This window comes from Tachysurus fulvidraco, chromosome 5 (assembly GCF_022655615.1).
Source record: "Tachysurus fulvidraco isolate hzauxx_2018 chromosome 5, HZAU_PFXX_2.0, whole genome shotgun sequence".
NCBI classification, from domain to species: Eukaryota; Metazoa; Chordata; class Actinopteri; order Siluriformes; family Bagridae; genus Tachysurus; species Tachysurus fulvidraco.
Window position 1 is genome coordinate 28,566,945 of NC_062522.1, and position 20,270 is coordinate 28,587,214.

The following is a 20,270-nucleotide window of genomic DNA, read 5'->3' on the forward strand; positions in this document are numbered from 1 at the left end:
TGAGTCGAATCAGTTCTTAGAGCCACTGAGAGGTAGAACTTTGAAGACTGGAAATAAATCAAATACTAAGAAGAGTTAGACTAGCTGTGACCTTTAACATTTACAGCTAAACAAGACGTACAGCTGCAGCTCTTAAGCCCTATTCGGACGGGATTAGTTCTACGTGGGGACGTGGAGTAATGCAATTTTACATCAGGACGTCTGTAATATTAATTGGCCAATTCGCACAGGACAAGACATCTCAGTAAAACTAGCAGAAGTGGGAGGGGTAACTCGCTTTACGCACCACAGTAACCTCCTTGTCGTCATGTGCGTATGACGTTACTTCCTGTTATCACGTGCGCAATCAGACAACATGGCACCTACATGCTTGCAAAACGTGCCAAAAACTACATTTAAACAGGAAATGACGGAATTTTACCGTACATATTTACAGCGGGTCTTTTCAGACGGGATTAGTATTACCTGAGGTAATTTTTCCAGACCTTTTTACATAAGGTAAAAGTCGCCATAATCTTTACTGACATTAGCCATATTCGGACGGGATTAGTTTTACGTGGGGACGTGGGGGTAAAGTAATTATTACCAGAGCTTCTCTGTGATTTTAGTCCCGTCCGATTGTGCCATCTCGGTAATCATTACAGACAATGTCAGTAAAGATTACGGCGACTTTTACCTTCTGTAAAAAGGTCCGGAAAAATGACCTCTGGTAATACTAATCCCGTCCGAATAGACATGCTGTAAATATGTACGGTAAAATAATTTTACCATTTTTAAATTTCCTGTTTAAAAGTAGTTTTTGGCGCGTTTTTGCAAGCATGGACGCGCTTGAAACAGGAAGCAACGTCATACGCACATGACGACAAGGAGGTTACTGTGGTGCATAAAGCGAGTTACCCCTCCCACTTCTGCTAGTTTTACTGAGATATATTGTCCCGTGTGAATTGGCCAATTAATATTACAGATGTCCTGAGTTAAAATTGCATTACTCCACGTCCCCACGTAGAACTAATCCCGTCCGAATAGGGCTATTGTCCGGAATTATTACAGAGATGGCACATTCAGACGGGACTAAAATCACAGAGAAGCTCTGGTAATAATTACTTTACCCACAGGTCCCCACGTAAAACTAGTCTCGTCCAAATAGGGCTTTAGTGTTAGCAAAAAGTTTAAGCCTTACAAAATTTTTACAGCATTTAGGGACACAGCTAGGTTTGATTCAGAATGATAGTAGAAACGCTCTTCTACACCCATTCTATGAGAACAGTCGTGCAAAAGGGTTATTTGTACAGTACGTATATATTCAACTGCACATATCTGTACACATCTTCATAGGCAGATCTGTTCATCTGTATTAGCATTAGGGAATCTAATTTTATATTGCTGAATACCACATTAACAAGTCTTACGATGATCACTCAGCTTCATCTACTTTTTAGAACAAGAATTGATTAATTGTCATGATTCAGCAGACACAGAGTCCCAGAGTCGCCATGCTTCGGACTTGTTTTTGTTCCTGAGTGCAGCTTGATGCTGTTCAGGACTCACTTAGCACCTAATAATGCTAATGTATTTCCTGCTGTTAGTCAAGCAGCAGAACATCACACATTACCAGGAACACTATGTGTCTACAGTATATGTGCGTGAGTACGTTTGCATGACATTGAGCTGTATAAGTACTCAGATCCTATTCAAATCAAACCTTTAATATTTAAATGCGCTTAACATTCACACTAACACTTTTCAGCTTTTATGCCATATTTAGACAAGAAAGATGACAAATATTTCAGAAATGAGTCTCTAGAGTCTCTGGGCTTTTTTTTTTCTAACTCCGGGGCAGTTTGTGTGTCTGACTTGTAATGTATGCCCTCCTTGCCTTAAGGGTTGGCTTACTGTAAGTGTGTGTGCTTCAGGCTAACGTAGGCTGTGTCATGTGTGAAGCTGTGTTACAGAGTGATGTAGCTGGAAAGCAGCCCGGGATCCCTTGTTGTCATGTAAGCAAATAAAGACTGACTCATTAGCATACACACAAACTCTCATCTACTCTTATATACGTGCATACAAGAAACAAGAGTATTTTTTGTTTGTTTATTATTATTGTACGAATAAAGTTAACATGGCACTCTATAGTTGGTTAGCTGCATTTCTCCACAAATTTGAATTTGTGGTATTGGTAGACTAACTCAGATAGAGGGAATGCAAAGAGACCTGGGAGGGACGAGAAGGGTGAAGTGCACTGAATTAAGTACTTCTAAGGAAACGAAAGGCTAGAGCACCTCCTGTTGGTAGGATAACGCTAACATTTAAGGCCCTTGAGAGAGATTTTTTTTGTCTGCGTGTTCTCTCACATACAGGTGTGTAAAGATTAGTGTCTTTTCACAGTTTAATCCCTAATTAACATACACTTTACTGTTTGTACTGGAGCTATTTTGAAGTAGACAAACTGATATATATATATATATGTATTTCCTTGGTACTGTAGCGCAATGCACATCCGGCATTAGCATAGCGATTTCTTCCAGCTCAATATTTCTTGGCAGGCTGGTTACTGAAGCATCTAAAGTAAAAAATGTAAATAAAAATATTATTTCAACTCTATTTGTTGATTGCGTATTTAATCCAGAATCAATTTAATAATTCTGTCTTTTCGGTAGCTAATTTGTTATTGAATAAAAGCCAGCGATTTTTTACCTCAGTACTGTACCTCTGTGTTTTCAGAACAATCGATCATTTAAGTGTTGTCTGAATCAAATGATGAGAATCAAGAATGAATGTCTGAAATGATAAGTTAGACCTAGAGATCTTAGACACCCCGAGGCCGAGAGATTAGACCTAGATCAAGTATTTAGAGTTTTAAAAATGATGCAGGTTTAAAGCCTTGTCATTTGGGTCTAAAAGAAAATGTGAGCCTTAAACTATGGAATTAACTCAAATTTGAGCCTTAATTACGGAGATGTATCTGAGAATTAGGGCCTATAACACTGATTCTAACCAACAATTTGAGCCTTAAATGCTGGGAATAACTAAGAACTTGAGCCCAAATCATTTTGACTAACCGAGTATTGGAGTCTTAGACATCGGGAGCAGTAATTGACCAAGTTAATTAAGACGTACAGCATAAATATGGAGATTAAGAAACAATTATGACCTTAATATCTGTGATTCATCAAAATATTAGAGTCTGTGAATCTGAGACTAAAACGTTATTAGCATTTTACAAACAAAGATTATCCAGCGGTTAAGTAAAACAAAACAAAATCATTTAATTAGAGTCTTCAATCTAGGACAAACCAAGAGAATTGTCCTTAGAGATCGAGACAAAACAACAAGTAGAGCCTTAAGGACTGGAAACACTTACTGTAAAGACTGAAACTAACCAGAAATTAGAGTTTAAAAACAGGGGCAAATCAAGAATTGGATCAACGTCACGACAAACGTTGATGTTGGCTTTGACGAGGCAAGTATTCGCAAAGGCCAGTGCTTTTTGGAGGCGAGTGGACATAAGGGTCAGTGTTACTTTTGGAGGCAAGTGGACAGAAAGATAGGGTGCCAAAACATTTGGAGGCAAGTGGAGATGAGCATGTGATGTCATCCAAATACTCCTGAGGAAGTTCCCCTCATTGGGCTGAGTGTTTTGATATGTCACATGCCCATGTTGTGCAAAATGTTTTATTTGCACGTGACATCACATGACATCACGTCATCAGAATACCCGTGAGGAAGTTCCCCACATTGGGCTGAATGTTTTGATATGTCACATGTCCATGTTGTAAAAAGTTTTTTGATTTTTCATATATTGGGGCGGGGCTCCTGGACAACCAAAAGGCCAGTCGATACACCAATTTAAAACAGCGGATCACCCTAAAGGAGCTGGCTGAGTTTGGGAGTCTATGGGAAAAAAGGCCAGTTTGAGACCCGGTACCGGTAGTACTGATACTCAGATCACTTAGAAAAGTAATAGCAATAAACTTCAGACCAGGGTCTACAACATATCCGAATTTGGTGCATGTGGCTCGAAAGCCCTAGGCTGCATTAAATTTTATACATTTTTGTCTAAGCTTAAATACTGTAGGAAAACAGAATGTTGGCTTCTACATAGCCAACATAATTAGTGCCTTAAAGGCTGAGACTCACCATGAATTAGAACCTTAAAGACTGGGACATTGACCTAGAGGTAGAGTCTAAATACAGGAACTAACCAAAAATTAGAACCAGGTTAAAGAACAAGAGACAAAAAAAGAAGACCGAAAATAAACTCTAATTATGACGAAGAGTTAAAAGAGTAACAAACTTGTTCACACTTAATATGTGTATTTTTATATTGTATAATATTTTCATTCTCCTACGTCATACTGTACGCATGTCCATATGGATGTGTTATTTTGTCCACAACGTGCATGTATACACAGTATCATGTTTGTGTCATGTCAAACCATGCTACGCTACAATATATTAGTGCATATTTGCACTGTAGTCAATTACATTTTGTTTATTCAACCGAAGCGTTTCCAAAATTAAGTGTTTACTGGGGAAGGTCGTGAGTTCATATCTCAGGTCAATCAAGCTGCTACTGCTGGACCCCTGAGCAAGGCCCTTAACCCTCAGTTGCATCAAATGAGATAAAAATGTAAGTCGTCCTGTATAAGGGTGTCTGCCAAATGCCGTAAAATTTAATGATAAGTGCTTACTCACAAAACTCACAATGGCAGTTTGGTGATGCTGAGATTTGAACTCAAAAAGCCTTAACCATACAGCCATCACTCCTCCATACAGATTTTTCTCAATTCCTGCTCGTGTGTGTGCTTATTGCATTATGTGTGTCGTGGCTTGTGCATTACAGGCTTAACAAAGGTTAACAAGCCAGCACTACTTTGCATTAACCTATTTTCAGTAGGAAGTTTTAAATATGCAAAACGTAACCTTTGTGTGGGTTTGGGCGAACGACTGTGCAGAGCATGTTGTGTTTCCTGAAAAAGACATTAGACTTCAGGAAATTGTGAATAGTGACCATTATTTCCTGGACAACACATATTGTACGCTTAAATTGTGTCAGTTAACATGATATAAACAGTGATGATTTTACCGTGACATGTTTTTTTTTGTATATACTGATTTTTATAAGCCAATATAATTTAAGTTCTAATGCCATGATGCAGCCTGTACTGTGGGAAATGTTGTTAACTTTGACACGTCACTATTTGTATTGATACAGTATATGCATACCTAAAATGTCAACCACACAATACAATGAGAGATAATTCAGAAATCATGAGTTGGTCATGTGTGTTGTGTTTACCTGACTTTACCTGACAACAAGCAGCGATAGCATCGTAACACACATATCTGCATGTCGCATGGAAAATATACCTGAGTGTACAACATGAGCTTGCTGTCGTTGTGTTTTGTTTTTGTCATTTGCATTCGTATACCAAACGATTCTGTTACCTTCCTGCAATGTGTCTATGTTCCTGACCTACATGATTTCATCAGAAACAAACAAAAACTGGAGCTTACATTTAGTTTGAGAGTCTGACTCTGTTTTTCCACGTGTGTGTGCTAGTGTTCAATTTCCTGCTGTGACACAATAAATGTGTGTCTTCAGTACTGTTCACTTTTCATTGGAGATATAGTACCATTTATAACAAGACCCAAAGAACTAAGAACTAGAGCCATAAGGACTGGAGGTAAAAGCATGAGATAGACTTATGAATACTTTACTTGGCATAACCAACAGCTCAAACTGTAAACAGTGGTTGTGTTCAGGAACTAGAGCTGTACAAACTACAGCTGTGACCATGTGCTAGAGCAATAATGAGCAATATAGAGACTAGGCATAACCAAGAGGAAGAGCTGGAAAGACTGGGTTTAACAAGTGCTAGAATCATGAAGACTGGCTGTGACCATAAACAGGATGTAAAGTTTGTAAAGAAACAAGTACTAGGGCTGTAAAGATTGGACACAATCAAGAAATAGAGCTGTAAAGATTGGGCACAATCAAGACCTCAGACTGTATAGATTAGAGACAATTAAGAACTCGGACTGTATAGATTAGAGACAATTAAGAACTCGGACTGTATAGATTAGGCACAATTAAGAACTCGGACTGTATAGATTAGGCACAATTAAGAACTCGGACTGTATAGATTAGGCACAATTAAGAACTCGGACTGTATAGATTAGGCACAATTAAGAACTCGGACTGTATAGATTAGGCACAATTAAGAACTCGGACTGTATAGATTAGGCACAATTAAGAACTCGGACTGTATAGATTAGGCACAATTAAGAACTACTGTAGGACTGCAATGATCGGACACAATCAAGAAATAGAGCTGTAAAGGACTGTAAAGATTTTGGAATATACTGTAAAGATTGGGCTCAATCAAGTACTAGGACTGTAAAGATTGGCCTTAACCAAGAAATAGTTTCCAAATTGTGTTACAGATTGTCACAAAATTACACAATGGAATTAAACTAAAATCAGTGAGTGTTGCTTACTGATAGTTTTGCTACATTTGTGGAAGGTGGAAATCTGTATAAATTTCATTTTCACAGAGGCTTGCCTTTAATAGTCCTGGTTCCCTCTCTGTGCCCTCACTGTATTTGGAGCTCCTCCTGACAGCAGGTGGGAGTGTAAATAAGAGCCATAGGGAATAGGTCAGCCACAACCATCCAAAGTTTTAAGATGAACTGAGCTAAAGCTAAATATAGTTCTCTGTTTCCTGGTGTGACATAGATGTGTGTTCTGTGCTCATTAGTTGCCTCATTTTAACCCTTTGCAGTGGGCGAGGCTAGAAACCTGATCCCGATGGACCCTAATGGATTGTCTGACCCGTACGTGAAGCTTAAGCTTATCCCCGACCCAAAAAACGAGACCAAACAGAAGACCAGGACAATCCGCTCTTCACTCAACCCCACCTGGAACGAGTCCTTCACGTTGTGAGTGAAAACCAACCAGCCCATTTAACACATTAAGGCCAAGTCATCATGAAAGAATGTACAGTACACTTCTAGTGTACTTTGTTTACACTATATGTACATGTGTCATGAATTCTAGGGCGGTATCGATATCTCAAAGTACTGGACACGGACAAGATACTTACTACCACAGGGTTAAAGACTCAATCAGCCATGTTTTAAGTGCTGCTTATGTATGTATTTGTATCCCTTTGTGTGTTTGTGTGTGTGTGTGTGTGTGTGTTGGCAGTAAGCTGAAACCAACAGATAAGGACCGCAGGCTTTCTGTGGAGATTTGGGATTGGGACAGAACCACTAGGAATGACTTCATGGGTTCAATGTCCTTTGGAGTATCCGAGCTTATAAAGTGTTCAGCATGTGGATGGTGAGGACAGTGTGTGTGTGTGTGTGTGTGTGTGTGTGTGTGTGTGTGTGTGTGTGTGTGTGTGTGTGTGTGTGTGTGTGTGTGTGTGTGTGTGTGTGTGTGTGTGTGTGTGTGTGTGTGTGTGTGTGTGCGCACCTCCTCATTCAATCCTGTTAATGAATATAATTGTGTACAATAATTTTAGCATCTCATCCTATCAGTTGAAGTGTGAAGTGTGCGTCTGAGAGACTTGTGGCAGACAGAGACGTGTGTATGTTTATCCTGTTGCTCAAGCCTTTTTGATTATAAAGTGCTGTGTGTGTTTGTACTAGGTTTAAACTGTTGAACCAGGAAGAGGGCGAGTATTACAGCGTGCCCATTCCTGAGGAGGATGATGGAAACGTGGAGCTCAGGCAGAAGTTTGAGGTGAGAACTGATCGCTCTACTGCTTTGGTTATCTAACATTTATCTGTCCACGAGTGCAGTCCAGAATGAAATATTTCTTTCTTTCTCAAATTGGTTTAATGGGTCTGACATCTTACTGTAGATGGAAAAATGCAGAAATGTGAAAGCCAAGTGATATCCGATACTGGTATTAAAATCTAATTCAATCCAGTTTTATGTATAAAGCATGTTTAATAATAGACAATGTCACAAAACAGCTTGAAAGAAATCCAGATATTGATTTGGATCCCAGAGGAAACAGAGCCAAGGAAATGCTTCATGGACTTTTATTGGCTCTCTTATTCTGGTTCTCATAAATGACTTAAAAAACACAACACTAACAGGCTACTGTTATTTTTTTATTTTTTTTGGACTGTGGGCCACTGTGTAAGTTTTGTTTGCCTCTTTGCCCTTTGGAATATATTGTGAACCCCTTATATATTAAGTGCATAAAATGCATAATTATTGAATAATATTACCAACTTAGCTACTCTCTTTCTTTCCTTTCACCTACTTGAAAGTTTGCAATTCGCATCATTTGTATTCATTTCACCAGAGTTTGGTTCTTTAGTTTTCCTCAACAGATAAAAAATCTTACAGTGTATGTATCTAACTAAGAAAAGGTCCAATAAAACTGGCTAGCAGATTGAAAAACGTTGCCTTTCCGAATTTGCAGTGTTGCTAAGCCTGTTCTTGGACAACACGAACTGATCTTGATGTGGTCTTCTGCTGCTGATGTTTACTCCCTTCAAGATTTGTACATTCTCAGATGTTCAGTTGTACAGATTCCTTATTTGAGTTACTGTACATGTATATGTGAACCAGTCTGGCCTTTCTCCTCTGTGACCAACAGAGCCAACAGAACTATCGCTCACTGGATGGTTTTTTTTTTTTTTTTTTTTTTTTTTTTTTTTGGTTTTTTCACCATTTTGGGAATTTTTTTCACCAGCTTGTGTGGTAGCAACATCCAGCCAAGGACAGAGTCACAAAGATCATTTTTCCCCCATTCTGTTCTTTCATGTAAATATTAACTGGAGCGCTTGACCCGTATCTGCAAGATTTTATGCGTTGGGCTGATGCCATGTGATTGGCTGATTGGATAACTGAATATACACAAGTGAAAAGGTATGTCAGTTAAAGTGAACAGATTTATTCTGCTCAAGCATCATGTGTCAGACCGAGATTGTTATACTTTATGTTTATTTATTTATTTCTTTATTTATTTATTTCCAAATTAAGACGATTCTACAGTTTTTGGCTATGAAACTGATCATAAATCTGTGAACCTTATCATTAGAGGTTATATCATCATGTTATGACTCGGTGGTTTAGTGGTAAGCACATTTGACTTGTACCTCCAGGGTTGGGGGTTTGATTCCTGGGTCTGCCCCCTGTGTGGTATTTGCATGTCTTGGTTCTTTGAGGGTTTCCTCTGGATACACCAGTTTCCTTCCCCAGGCCAAAGACATGCATAGTAGGTCCATGGTGTCCTACTTTCTTATGCACTGAGTCCCCTGGCATTGGCTTCGGGTTCCTTATGACCCCGTGTATGATAATCAGTACAAAAAAAAAAAACAAGTCCAACAAAGCAAATGATATCATTGTTTTTGTTTGTTTGTTTTTAAACAAACAGTATTTTGTGATGCGCAAAAAAAAAAATCCAATTGCCGTTTCTATCTTGTTCACTTTCATCATTTTTATCTGCGCTACGTTTCTTTAGTTCTCATTTAACTTGGAGAAAGTAAACTGAAGACTAATTTATTTGTCTGAGTTCCTCAAGGAAAAGCTATTTATCCTGGCAGAATCGTTTTTCATCATCTGTAACCGCGAAGCTAAGAAAGGCTATTAATCATGCAAGCGCAAGTTGGTTGTTATTCCTCGTCGTTCTTCTGTGTGAATTTTTCAGGCTCGCGTAGGTTTGTTTTCCATCAACGTTAAACAATGACGCTGCATTTAATATTTCATCTGCGCAGAGTAAACATCGGCTGGGAGTAGACATATTGAACATGAAGATAAATGCATGTATTATCTAGAAATGACTAAGGCATGCGGTTAGAGTTACTGAAGTTAGTGCGGCGACAAACACGATACAGCGTGTCGTGTTGGTGCTGTTTTCATTCTCTCTTCTTGTTGTGATTCAAATTGGAGCAGTAATGCATTTTGTTTTTGTGTGTCAAATTCTACAGCAGGAGCTTTATGTAGCCGATCCCTCCAAAAATCCAAGACCACCGCTACGATCTGCGTTGTGTTCTGTGTGTAGATGAACTGAGAAACTGAGTCCTCTGCTGATCTGGAGAGTTTATTGGCCTGACTGCATGGAATGAACAGAGTACAGCATTGAAATCTGTGTATTTTGTCTTCTGGAATTTTATCACCTGTACACATTCACAGGCTAACACTATTCTTCTCTAAAACTACTTAATAATCTACTAAATCTTATCCATGCATGCATGCATAAAAAGCTAACCAAGACAACCAAACACTTTAACAGTAACAGAACAGTTGCATATCATACACTTACAGTATTTTCCGCACCATAAGGCGCACCGGATTATAAGGCGCAGTCTCAGTTACGGGTCTATTTCTGTACTTAACCCATACATAAGGCGGTGCGCCTTATTATTATAAGGCGCATACTAAAACATACGGTCTACAAAAAAAAAAGGTAACAGAAGCAAAACAGTGAGTTTAGTTGAACTTTATTCTACTATTTAACAATACACACACATTATTTTTTAATCGATCTTCTCCCACAAATCAATCAACGTCCTCATCTATTGTGTCTTCTTAACTTGGCGCAGTACATTTTCTTGCTGCCTCCACTTCCGAACCACAGATACATTGATGTTGAATACTTTCAGCTGCTCTATTCCCATTTACAACCGTGTAACTGATAGCCTGTAGTTTGTATTGTGCCTCGTAAGCATCTGATTTTTATTGGCGGATGGCAAACCAACTTAAGGAGCATTTAAGGTGCCACCTACTGGACTGGAGTGTGGAGCGCAAAATACTTAGGAAGAAACAAATGTTGTTTTGTAACATACCGGTAGTTATAGGCATGGCGGAGGTAAGCGTACGTACTTTACGTATTACGTAATGTTCTCTGATTGGTTTATCGCTGCCAGCGTACGTAGTGTATGTATTACGTCCCTGTGTTAGCGGGAAATGGTCGGACAGTCAATCAAGCGGAGCGCTTACTAAAGTCGCACAACATTTTTACAGATTTTTGGAGGCGCACCGGATTATTAGGCGCACGGGCGATTTTTTGAGAAAATTTAAGGCTTATAGGTGCGGCTTATAGTGCGGAAAATACTGTAATACAACTTTTTAATACTTTTAATCTTTTTTTTTTTTTTTATCAAAGAAACACCGCTAAACGCTAACATTTCCTCTGCACGCTTAATGACTAATTAATAACTAATATAATTCAATTAAAACATTCACTAATCGCAGGCAATGTAAAATAAATAAAAAAAATAAAAGGCATTTTTAGTGGAATGCACTAATTCATGGCACTATGTACCTTAATGAATATTAATATCCCTACATTTACACGAGTCCCGAAACTCGTTTATCTTTTGCAAATATATGACGTAACCACATGTGCCGTTATTTACCATATCTACGTTATATTAAAAAAAATTGCACATGATACTGTATGTTTCACAGTCTTCCTCTTTTGAATTAATAATGTACATTTCCACTTAAATCCGATACTGTCGAATTTTTAATTCGGTGTTTTCCAGTCCGGTTCTCAGTGATTCTCCCTTTTTTAATAAAACCTAAATTAGTTTTTAGCAGTGTGAACACCGGATTCATGGTCTGAAGATGCATGAAAGGATTCATAATCATTAGATCCAGTTAAATCCAGTTAAGGTAAAGAGACACCGATGATACTGTATGTGCTGCAAGTCTAAAGCTGTGTCCCAAATAATTACTACACACTATGCACTTACACTACACACTATAACACTCTACTGTCTCGTGGATGCATTTTAGAAGGGTTGGATTGTCTCAAATGGAGCATTTAACACACAAAATGGTCTATTAACATACTGGTATGTTATACCATGAGAACTCAAGAAATCGAGCACAAACAATAGGACGTCGCTCGCTTAGGCAGAATAAAGTGAATTAGTAATTTTTTAAAAAATAAATCAATCAGTGTTCAGTAATTTATGAGTAATTTTCCACTACGTAACAAAGCTTTGTACAGTATGATAAGTAAATGAAGTGTTTAACATTCCACACTTTTTTTTTTAAATAACCGTATCATCCAGGTCCTTCTTCATCCTTGATTTTTCAGTGTGAACACATTACATTACTCACACTATTTGTACTATACAAAATCGGCATAGAATAGTGCACAGATCGTGTTAATCTTTACGCTAAAAATCGAATGTACCGTAGATCCTGTACTTGGTTGTCTAAACAATATATTAGAAAAAAAAGTGCAAGCATTCAGAAAATTCTAACAGGAAGAGACAGAAAACTCTAGCATACAGTATCTCCACATGTAAGCAGCAAGGCAATATTCATGTGCTGCTGACTTCATTCAGCCAACTTCCTTACACTGTAATGGACCTTAAGAACTGTTGAAAAAAGTATGGGATTTCCTTATGGTAAATAAAACATGATTAAGTGCCTTTAAATTGAAGAAAATGTAATGTACAGAGAGTGAGAAAAAGCTCTGATAGTAGAATAAAGCACAATTTAATGCCCTTCAGGTGCCACATACGGCACATATACTGTACATAGATGATCAGATTAATAAAGAATCAACAAATTCACTGAATGAATCATCGTCAGTTTTTGTTTTGCTTTCATCAGGTTTTGCACACGCAAGCATATTTATACTGTAGAGCGCTTCAGCTAAGAGAAACAGCAGAGGTATGGACCGTGTTTCTGGAGAAACCCTGTATTAGTAGAAGCATCTGTGTGAACAGACTTTATAACACTTCTCTAGCTGGAGGAACTAGCAATAAAGGGTTATGTAATGACTTGCTATCTAATGCCCAGGCCTGAATGGAAAAGGGTAATGCAGAGTGCTTATGGAGCTTCAAATGTCAACACAATGCTATCTAGGTAAACACACACACACACACACACATGGTATTGCCCCATCACATGTTGCATTTAGGTTGTTGCTACACAAAGAGGAAATTTTCAAGAGATAAGAACTATAATTTTCTGTAGTGTTTTTTAAAGGTTCTACAAAAAGGTTCTTTTAAAGGTTCCTACAATGTTTCGCAAACCTGTTACCATGTGTTAATATTCCTACGACTACAAATATCGTAGAAACGTTCCTAATGTTACATTTTCTTCACTTGTACATTTGGTGCATTATCAGGCAGCGTTCACGACCGTAACGCTGGTGAAATTGATTTCTATTAATCTCTCTGATGGGGTCATAACACTTCAAATCAACGTGTCTTATTCCAAATTGTGGCTTTTTCCAAAAGAGTTCTCTGAGGAAGGTTAATCTGTCTGAAACTTAAAGATGTTTCAAGGTTTTAGTGTCGGCTGAATGGACCTTTAAGGGTGTGTGTGTGTTTTCTCGCCTGCCTGTTTCCATGGCAACACAGCAGTCCCCGTACTTCCTTCCGAGTACACGCTCGTGCATTCCTTTCACATCAGAAGAACATACATAACAGACATAAACACACGTCATGACAGATGCGTAACGGTTAACTACACACGACCGTCACAAGGGATTTATTTAACCAGAGATGCAGATTAAAATGCAATACGCTGCATACCAAACAGGAAACTTGATTAATTTTAAATTCTATGTTGGAACAAATGAATAGCTATGAGATTTCTTTAGTTACTTCAGGTCATTTGGTTGCACTACAAAAATGGGGATTGCTTTCTTCATAGGTACCACGTAGAACCTCAGAACTGTTAATTATTTAAAAAAAAACGTATTGTGTGGGAATGCGTATCATTGACACGTGAGGAAAATGAAAGCCATATTTCAGTGGAATGGTGAGAAACATTTCCAGATCAATACGTTTGTCGGAAAGAAAAAAAAAACACTATCACCAGAAGATGTCCACTAGATGTCCACTAGATGTCAGCCTTTGCATTGGAAGTGTTCCATGAACAAAGTTCCATGAACAAAGAGCTCCTGAAAGTCTAAAGGCATTCAGCTGTGAGATGCAAGCCTGATGTCTTGTTTAGAATTCTTGACTCCGATTGGTCGGTTTCTCTAGTAACTACTCACTGGCTGGGACGTATGGATGTACAGAGAAGTTCATGCATCTGGATATTTATTTTGTATTAAAGATCAAATTGTGTGTGTGTGTGTGTGTGTGTGTGTGTGTGTGTGTGTGTGTGTGTGTGTGTGTGTGTGTGTTTATATGTGTACAATTGTCCTGTGATTGCAGGGTAAAACAATAGAAGACCATAAAAAGGTGAGAGTGTGTGTGTGTGTGTGTGTGTGTGTGTGTGTGTGTGTGAGAGAGAGAGAGAGAGAGAGAGAGAGAGAGAGAGAGAGAGAGAGATGGAGTTTGTGCTGCTTGGTTTGGTCTTGGGTTCGAGTTCAGCCTGATCTGCATCATGATAGCAAACAGGTTGCGACCTCTGCTTTAACTGCCTTACTAATCAAAACACTTTACAGCTGTTACAACCTCTGCTAGAGACCAGAGATCTTCATCTATGTGAGTTAGAGTGAGTGAGTGAGACACAAAATGTCATGTTGTCATGTCATGTGTTAGTTTGTGGCTGTTTGCGATCCTGCATGGCCTCTCAGGGCTTTCTGGCTGCCCTTTTTTGGAGCTTTCTACTTTCTGCACGTCGAGGTTAAAAGCAGCAGTTGCTTGGTATTACTCTTAGCATCGGTGCTGAGATCCAGATGGCTTCCACAGACAATGACCCGTTGATGAGGCTGTTTACCAACACACTAATAATGGCATTGAATCAGTACGGTGTGTAAATGTCTGCTGCCTGACAGGTTCATTTCTTTCCCTGCCGAACGCCGCCAGCACAAGTTCACTGTAGATTAAAGACGTTAAAGTCTTTCAGCAGTGACATTTAGAGCAGCTAGAGAAAAATCCAGAGATCTTATCTGTTGTTAGAATCTGTCCAGGATTTTGTGAATTTCTTGTCATCACAGAAATGAACGCAAACTCAATCAAGCTCTGTAATGTTCTGAGGAGCTTGTGATTTTTCAAAATGGCGCATCCAGCTGAAGCCTTCTTCGTTTTAAGTGCATCGTACATAAGTACAGCTATAAGAGAAAGAGAAAGGCAATAGGGGAGACCAGGGACAGTTGTAACAGGGGGCGGTTGTAACACCTTGAATTCCTCCAATCAGAAACAACCTAGAGTGATGACACTCACCGTGCACATGCTCAGTTAATTTCCCTCCATTTTTGCCATAAAGGGAGCCACATTTGAATCTTCCTGACGGAGTTACAGTATCTACAAAAGATTGTTTTTGAGGTAAAAAAATTGCTTTTTTTGTAATTCTTTGTACTTTTTTTGCACTTTTTTTTGTACCGTTATAGGATCAAATGTCTATGAGTTCAAACAAGTATTATTAGAACCACTATTTTGTAAGCTAAAAATATAAATGGCTAACAAGCGTCAAACTAGCAGTCAAGCTAGCTCACATGAGATGACATGCGTTACAACCGTCCCTGTACACTGGGACGGTTGTAACAGTGGAGAGACTGTATTAAAATCAATTTTGCAACCTGTACATGTTTTGTAAAACCACCTAAATACATTGTTTCAGCAGTTGACAGATTGAAGTTTATAATATAACAAATTGGTTATTCCAGTAAATATGTTTTTGATGTATTGCTAAAAATTGCAAAAAGTGTTACAACTGTCCCTGGTCTCCCCTACAAGTTAAATTACTTGATGAAAGGATTCTTGAATCTGAGGAGTTTTTAAGGGACAATCCAGTCAGAGAATGTTATTCACCTATACATCCGTGATTAGCCATCAGGACTGGTCCATTGTGGTATGAATTCCCAACGGTAGCATGACGTACTGTACAGTATTTGTGGACTTTGTCTAGTACCAGGCATTAAACATGAAAACAGCACAACACACACAACAATACAAAACTGTGAATTCTGCTTGCACCAAATGTTCCTTTAATACAAGCAAGAGTGTGGGACTGTCTCTGTGAAATCGTTTCCTTGCCTAAACAGTATAAAAAGATTGGGAAAAGGAACGAGGAAGGTTTTAAAATAAGAATTTGAAATACATGGCTAATGTCTATGTATCTAGACAAGGTGAAGCCTAAAGGATCTGGGCTTGATGATTAAGAGAAAAGAACTGCAACAATCCACACACCTTGAGCCATAAAATTGATTCAGAAGCAAAAAATATAAGGATACGGACATCAAACCACGGATGTATCGAATGAAATCCTGAAATCGTCCATGGGTCTGGAGTCCAGTGTTGCCCTGTGTGTGTCCCAACACAGGAAAGTGTAAAGGCGAGTATGGGTGGTGATGTGGAGATGCTGAAGCTTCAGTCTTTCATTCTAAATATTTTAGCTTAAGACTAGACTCAAAAAGCAAATGTTCTGCCTGCCAGTCTGTGTTGCACTACCACATTGTCTTTGCATCCAAAATGCATCCTTGTCTGCTCGGATTAACCCCGAGTTAAAGTTTTTTCAATGAGTTTCTTCCATTTGTTGAATCTCATTATTGTCTCATTATCAATATAAATACAACCAATAAAATGCATTTGCCACTTAGAGATCAGTATGAGTTTGGAAAAATGGCTAGATGTCAATCGTATGACATACTGTACCATCCTAAATTAGCATATGCAACTAGTAGGTAGAATTGGCACTAACAATCAAGTTATTTTTCAGTTCAGGTTGAATTTTCCTTCACGCTTAAAAGGAGTGGTTCTATATAGAGCCTAATATGGTTCTATTATCTGCGCCATACAGTATATGGAAACCCAAAATATATAATGGTTTTTTATAGAATCGTTTTTGAATGGATTATTTAAAAGAACCCAACGGGGCTTTTCAGAATGGATGCTTCCTTTTTATCATAAAAAAAGGTTATTATTATTATTATTATTATTATTATTATTATTATTATTATTATTATTATTATAAATGTATTTAAGCAAAAATAACATTACGTCCTGAAAAAATAGAAAAGGGTTGGGGGTTCGATTCCCGCCTCCGCCTTGTGTGTGTGGAGTTTGCATGTTCTCCCTGTGCCTTAGGGGTTTCCTCCGGGTACTCCGGTTTCCTCCCCCGGTCCAAAGACATGCATGGTAGGCTGATTGGCATCTCTGGAAAATTGTCTGTAGTGTGTGAGTGAATGAGAGTGTGTGTGTGTGCGCCCTGTGATGGGTTGGCACTCCGTCCAGGGTGTATCCTGCCTTGATGCCCGATGACGACTGAGATTGGCACAGGCTCCCCGTGACCCGAGGTAGTTCGGATAAGCGGTAGAAAATGAATGAATGAATGAATACCCCCTCCTTCTAAAATGTCTTTTCAAAACATCTCACAATGTTAGCTACATTGATTAGATCACAAAAAAGCACTGGCACTTTGAATGTCTCTTCGTGTTATAGAACCGTTTTTAATATAAAAGCCTCATCGCTCCTCGCAAGTTCTACGTACAGTAGGGCTTTTTTTTTTTTTTTTTTTTTTTTACGGGGTACTATGTATTACTTCCCATTTGGTGAATCTTCCTGTCATCTGCTAAACCCTCCTCCTGAATGTAAAGACAACTCACATCCCAGGTGTCAGTGGATGTCAACAAGAGCACCACAGGGTAAATCTGTGTACCAACGTTTTAGTTCGTCTAATCAGACCATTTCCTTGATCACGCATGAATGAGGTGAGTTAGGATAATATATGAATTCAGCTGATTTCTCTGTTTTTTTTCTCTGTACACTTTTTTATGTACGCAGAAAGCTAAGCTTGGTCCTGGTAAGAAAGCCGTCACCCCAATTGATGACAACGCTAGTGTGCCCTCCGTTAATCTCAACGAGGTCAAACTCACCGATTTTAACTTTCTGGCCGTGTTGGGGAAGGGCAGCTTCGGGAAGGTTAGTACAGAAAAATGAAAACTTCATCATGCACAAAATTGAGATATACAGTATGCAGGCCGACTTTGTCACAAAAACGCATCTATTGAAAATGAAAATAGAGAGGTAGGAACTTGGTAAGAGCTTGAGGTACTGTAGCAATGTTCAAACAGGTCTGCTTCTCCCTAGCCACGAGATCTTTAATTTGAAAGAATTATTGGCAAACACTGCAGTGCAATCATCAAATATTAGCTGTCTGATGCTATTGAATCTTCAGTGGACATTAGCTGTGTACAGTAAGCAACCAGACCTGGATGTTCCATTACTATTGTTTTGGTCACCGTCCTTGGTTCTGGTCTGGTACAGTATGTCTTACTCATGTACACCGAACATGACTAAGTCTATGCTGTCTCTTACATCAGGTGATGCTAGCGGAATTAAAGCTCACAGAAGAACTGTATGCTATAAAGATCCTAAAGAAAGATGTAGTGATCCAGGACGATGATGTGGAGTGCATCATGGTGGAGAAGAGGGTGCTGGCACAGCAGGACAAACCCCCGTTTCTCACCCAGCTCCACTCCTGCTTCCAGACTGTGGTAAGATTCAAAGAATTGCCCTATTTTCACCTGAGGGTGGTCTGTGGTCAAAGGGGTGAGAGGGTGATTGCAGGTAAAGGAGCATTGGGGGGAAGGCTTAAATAGGCATTGCCTGTAAGCTCAGGGTATTTGAACATAAAGGATATTATGTAAAAGCCATTCACCTTTTACCACCAAAGAACTAGAACTGTGCTTTTAACATTGCATTTAACTTTTACCCATAAAAGAGTTGAAAGAATTAAGTTGCGTTTCTTTTAGTCTCTAATTGGTGCCAAAACTAATTTGACTTGCAGGCAGCATCAGCAGCAGTGCTCACACTGTGATAAATCAGGACAAAGGCAGAATTAAAAAAAAAAAAACATTTAAAAACCACCCGTAAAAAGAAAATGTCTGATTTTGAAGCTGTTTATGGCATCAACAAAGAACAAAGCAACATTAAAAGCATATATTTAATTTTTCAAAAACAGTAACAATGTTTTAGATCACAATCACGCCCAAACGGACAGAAATGCTATCACTCGTTTGTTTTTGTTTTTTATTGTTTTAATGCTTTACATATTTCCTATCTGGACCAAGATCCCTTTAATGTTTAATTGCTCGATTTGTGTGCGCATCTGTGGGAGTCTAGATTGACGTGTGGGTGTTTACGCTGTGCCTCTCCATCTGTCAGTCACTGCAGGCTTCGGCGTTGCTCTAAATTAAAGCATGATGATGGTGCCCGGTCTCTCCTAAACAAACCAATCCTCTGCCAAATTGTTTTTGAAAATCCCATTTTATCTCTCTGAAATGTCAGATTTAAATGAGCTCTCAATGTAGGCATCTTGATTTGGGTTTGAAATGTTTTTTTTTTTTTTCCAACATTTCTTGAGAGGATTGAGAAGAATAAGTGCCTCAAGTAAGGTCTGTAATATATGTCCATATTAAACATTTTTGTTAGATGTGTGTGAAGATGGTGGTTAAGCATGATGGGATTTATTTAATCACTAATTTATTGAATTAACCTATAAATACACTTCATTAGTAACCACACGCACATGTGCACCCATTCACTCATCGACACACTCGTTCTTTGCTGGTCTCAGCTAGGTCTTTATTGCTACGGTGATAGATGAAGATGACTCGTTCTCTCTTTCTCTTTTAGGACCGTCTTTATTTTGTGATGGAGTTTGTGAATGGTGGTGACCTCATGTATCACATTCAGCAAGTGGGCAAATTTAAGGAACCTCAGGCAGTGTAAGTGTAAGCTGTGTGTTTGAAGTATGATGCATGTAATAAGCAAAAAACCTCAACATTAACTGTCGTTTCACCCAAACAACGGCCTCTACAGAAAAAGATGGATGTTTATTAATGCCCGTATCATCAATGATAACCTTATGGCTGTCATGGAGGTCCATACATGTCTGATACAGTGATTATCAAACGTGCTTACATGTTTTTATACTTGTCAAAATGACCTCTGACTGAAATGTACAGTACCTCAGTCGTTAGAATGGCGTGAGAAAGGTTTTGAACACAGAGAGTTTGTTACAGTATGTTTTCGTCTTGTTTAAACCTTATCCTTCTCACAGATTAAACCAAATGATAATGAAGTTATTATATGAGAAAATCTCTATCTTTGTGGACTGCTTACTTTCATATCTAAACTAAACATCACAGGTGGACTTGAAGAGCTTTAAGCTCATGGTCTGTAAGCCGAAAATAAAATGTCTGTTTAGACTTTGATTATTGAGTAGATTATTGTGGTTAAATAAATGACATTTCTTTGTTCTAAACATTAAATATTCATAATAATTCCTTTTTTATTCACTTATATTACAGACTGAGCATTGGTTAGTTTTTCAAATGAATTTTAAATAAGACCATTTAACAAAATGCGAGCTGGCATTGCAT

At 38.5% G+C, this 20,270-nt stretch overlaps 1 protein-coding gene across 4 annotated transcripts in view; it reads left to right on the top strand.

Annotated features, from left to right (window-relative positions):
* prkcaa (protein kinase C, alpha, a) overlaps positions 1 to 20,270 on the top strand; it is a 132,047-nt gene that overhangs the window by 80,149 nt on the left and 31,628 nt on the right. For 2 of the 4 annotated variants that reach the window (XM_047813644.1, XM_047813645.1), the window contains 7 exons: positions 6,783 to 6,939; positions 7,208 to 7,342; positions 7,654 to 7,747; positions 14,155 to 14,181; positions 17,668 to 17,805; positions 18,207 to 18,380; positions 19,522 to 19,613. In XM_047813644.1, the coding sequence (XP_047669600.1) occupies positions 6,783 to 6,939; positions 7,208 to 7,342; positions 7,654 to 7,747; positions 14,155 to 14,181; positions 17,668 to 17,805; positions 18,207 to 18,380; positions 19,522 to 19,613 (817 nt within the window). The remainder of the gene's footprint in view (positions 1 to 6,782; positions 6,940 to 7,207; positions 7,343 to 7,653; positions 7,748 to 14,154; positions 14,182 to 17,667; positions 17,806 to 18,206; positions 18,381 to 19,521; positions 19,614 to 20,270) is intronic. The other 2 variants (XM_027133373.2, XM_027133374.2) reach the window with 1 other exon arrangement.